This window comes from Takifugu rubripes, chromosome 5, assembly GCF_901000725.2.
Source record: "Takifugu rubripes chromosome 5, fTakRub1.2, whole genome shotgun sequence".
Taxonomy (NCBI): domain Eukaryota; kingdom Metazoa; phylum Chordata; class Actinopteri; order Tetraodontiformes; family Tetraodontidae; genus Takifugu; species Takifugu rubripes.
Genome location: NC_042289.1, coordinates 8,767,210 through 8,771,044, shown reverse-complemented (window position 1 = coordinate 8,771,044; position 3,835 = coordinate 8,767,210). Strand labels below are relative to the sequence as shown.

Genomic DNA, 3,835 nt, shown 5'->3' with positions numbered 1-3,835 from the left:
GTCCGCACATTCTTGCATAAGATGCCCTCAGTCAGGCCTAAAATAGCAGGCGCAGCTTTGAGTGTGCACGACCCAGTGTCCTCGCAGTGGTAATAAACGCAATACACATATTTTGCGCAAGTGTTGATCAGAGACAACATTCAAGGCGTTGCTAATAAGATCACTGAGGTTCACCGAGCGCAAAGAATTTGAGCTAAAATTGTGCAACTCTTCCCTGTAAATGGTTTTGTCTTGGTTCACAGAACAGCCGTCCTGGTAATTCCCAGTAAAGCCTGAAGACCTTTGCCGAAATATCAACATAATCTCATGAGTCACACCAACCAGACAACACGTTTCCATGGAACATGGCACAGAGAAGGCCTCGGGCCTAGCGCGCCCTACAGCGGTGTGTTTGGTTTGGGGTTAGCTGTAGCAGGGGGAAAAAAAAGATTATTCCTCCAAAACGGTGCGGATTTAACCCAAATAGGCCAAACAATGTTATCTGACAGGTGTCACCATGGTTTCACTGCGAAAACATAAAATGGGACATTTAACCACACAGCCTAACCTCACCGAAAGCGTCATTTCCGTCCCCGCTCTACACGAAAATATTGCCCTGAACTGCATCAACGGCTGCGTTCATGTTCTCATGTGTTTGCACCTACAGCATACAGCTGCAAACACTAATTTTAGACTGTTTTTTTTTTTTTTTTTACGCTTCCAGCAGCAAATGCATCTTTAAATGGGTCCTCGGCTATTTTTACCCCACCCACTCGCTGGTACGTACATCCAGCTGTGGTTATGCCGAGTGTTTCTGACGTTCTTCTGAAATCTAAAAACGAATGTTCTCATGCACAACCACCTCGGGGTAAAGCTCATTTCCCAGTTCTGAGAAATACCCGGGAAGTACTTTACAACCCCAGTCAAGTGCAATTACGACATGTTTGTACAACAAACACTGTAACACCAATATAAATGTCAAATTAAAAAAAAGATGATGTAATTAAAGGAAGAAGACGCCTTTTATCAGAACCGTACTAAATTATCTGGTACATTTCCTCCTCGCCTGGGTTTCATGTAAGCGGCGCCCCGGCAGACTCTTCCTCTAAAGGAGCCGCTGCCCCGGGCCCCCGCTGCGGGTCGTTGGCCTCGCAGAGGTGGAGGGACAGAAACGGTCTCTCCGTAACACCCTGCGATTCAGTTCTGTCGAAATTCAACGCTTTAAAGCGAAGCCGAAACACGAGCTGTGAGCTGCAATCGGACCTGTTGCTGTCGGCTTTGCTTCCTTTTTGCGCTGAATTAGGACAGAGGAGGTTTCTGAGTAAGAGCAGGTTGGAGCACGTCTACGCCCACAGAGCAGCCAGTGAGTCACAGGAGGATCTGGACTCCTGCGCTTCCTTAGAAGTCTGAACCGCTTCTCTTGTATTGTACACGAGGACAATTTGTTCTCTTCTGTGGAACTGAGAAACCAAAAGCTCTTTAGATGCCGTCGGAGATCCCTTATCACGTCTGGGATGTGCACAAAGTTAACAGTGACGATACCACAAAACTAAAACCGAATCAAACGCAACTCTTGGCTTGTAGAAAAATAGTGCTTTTTTTTATTTTTATAAATTAACAAAATGGTGATACAAATATAAATAAGTGCAAAGTTGTTTCAGTCCATTCAAGCTCAGAGGACCACGGCACCATCTTTATGAAAGATATCACAACAACCAAAACAAAACAAAAAGTACTCATGTAAAGTCATGAAATTAAGACACATTCGGACTCTCCTTATTAGGGCAAGAGGCCGTGATTGAATACAGTCACTTCAGACTAGTTAATCCCAACTTCATTAAGGCCAGTTAGGGTTTCAGTCCCGTTCTCCAAAGAACCGTTTCTAGAACATCTCAGCCCATTTTCTCCACCGTGGTTGGTGCTAGTTAAGGCCACGGGGGTCCAACGGTATCTTGCATGTGGGCTGGTGTGTGCGAGCTCCGCAGCCTCGGTTAGCAGCAGAGGGAAACGGCGTGTCATCAGACCGCAGACAGCTGACCGCAGCCCTCTGGAAGTGAGACGTCATCGGTAAGAGGTATTCACCCGACTGCCCTCCGCGGGGAGTGGGGGAGGGGGGTTCTTTCTGTCAAAGGTGGTCAGCGTCTCGGCTCAGAACCGTTCCCTTTCACGGGCTCCCTCGCTTGTCTCCTGTGGTTCTGACCGTGCATCCTCTGTGGCAGACGCGGGAGGTCTCGTCCCGCGCTGAAACCTCTCAGGTTTCTTCTGAGCACCGTCCAGACTCTTTGCCCCTTCAAGAGCATCGGTCTGGTCCCTCTAGATAGGAGCGTCGTAGTCCTGGAGGAACTCCTTAATGTGGTGGGGCAGCTGGTCTCTCCGAGAAGAAACGTCCACAAGTCCGTTGACTGTTTTCCTGCACAGGTGCTGCAGGGTAGACAAGCTGCAGGACAGAGGTTTGATGAGCTCCAGAGGGACCTTCTCAGCTCCAGAGTAGATGTAGTAGAGCGTGCTCCCTTTGCTCTGAGACATGTAATAGTGGACTAGCTTGAGAACACAGTCAAAGTGAGGAACAGTCTGAATGTTCTTTGGGTCCGTTTGCAGGTAGAAAGAGCTGGAGTCGCACTGGATGCGAAGGTTCTTGGTTCCCGACGCCGTTTTAATGCTGAGGGCGAACAGGTGCCGGTTGTCCGAGCTGTCCCGGATGAGGAAGGTGCCGGCGTCCTCGGCCGCCAGCATGACATTGGCATCCTTCCCGGTGATGGCGCCCCAGTAGAAGCCGCTCTCCTGCAGCTTGTGGAGCGTGGCCAGGACCATCTGGTACTGCGACTTGGAGTTAAAAGTCTTGTAGTGGTGAGGCAGCCGCATGTTGGAGTCAAAAAGGCTGCTGCTCATGGCGTTGCTAAACTTGCTGTGAGTTACCATGGCGCTGTGCCCGCTATCGAGGCAGCCTTGGGGAGCACCACACGGAGGAACGAAGAAGGTGAGGTCAAAAAGAGGGTCAGAGGGTTCTGGAGGAGGTCAGTCAGCTGGAAATGAAACACCTGTGGGGGGAGGGAAAAGAGACCTCGCGTTAAAAGGCTGCTGCGGTAGGCAGGCGTGATGTTTTACCGCTGTGAGACTCATTTTCCAGATGTGGAAACTGCGCTCGTCATACCCTTAAACATCTGCCAGAGCTCATTATTTGTTGTATAAATCATGTTAAGACAGAGAAAAAAGAGGCAGATTCCTGCAGCAATGCTGGAAAGGCCCTTCTTTCAACTGCTCACATTCTCTTTCTTTCTGGGAAACTTGTGCGGGCCATTTGCCCCCGGGGCTCGGCGCCGGGGTCAGTTCCAGTAAGGACACCTCAGCCCTGTTTGGGCAATTTAGCAGCTTCACCCTGGCAGACCCAGTTCACCTACTCTAAAAACCCATCCAACCCCCACCCTTCCAAAACAAAAAGCAGCCTTGCTTACCTTAAAAGTGTTTCTGTAGGTTCTCTTCAAGGAAAAACAGCAGATAAAATCCAAAGTTAACGGTTGGCCCACACTAAAACTTTGCGAGGCGGCGTTCGCTGTGTGTGTGAGAGCGTGTGTGTGCAGTCTTGTGCACAGCCGTGTCTTTTGAATGTGGCTGAGCGGAGGAGGAGGGCTTACATAAAAGAGCAGCAGGCTCCGCCCCCTCTCCTTTCCAGTAAAGCCTCTCTCTCCTGGCAGATTGACAGGAAGCATGTATTTATCTTTTTTTTTCTCTCTCTCTCAAAGATTCCTGCTATGAGAAGGGCCCCTCCCCCCGCCGCTCTTCCAAAACGAAGTTAGGGAGGACTTCCAAGCAAGAACTACCTTTGTTAGCTCAGCTCTTCTTGACATTCGGACACCTT

At 49.6% G+C, this 3,835-nt stretch overlaps 1 protein-coding gene across 1 annotated transcript; it reads right to left on the bottom strand.

Moving 5' to 3' along the window:
• Nucleotides 1-1,574: 1,574 nt before the first annotated feature.
• Nucleotides 1,575-3,526, bottom strand: socs3a (suppressor of cytokine signaling 3a). Its single transcript, NM_001078628.1, is given in 2 exon segments — nt 1,575-3,017; nt 3,432-3,526. A coding segment is annotated over 1 exon segment (606 nt). The 5' UTR covers nt 2,899-3,017; nt 3,432-3,526; the 3' UTR covers nt 1,575-2,292.
• Nucleotides 3,527-3,835: the final 309 nt, after the last annotated feature.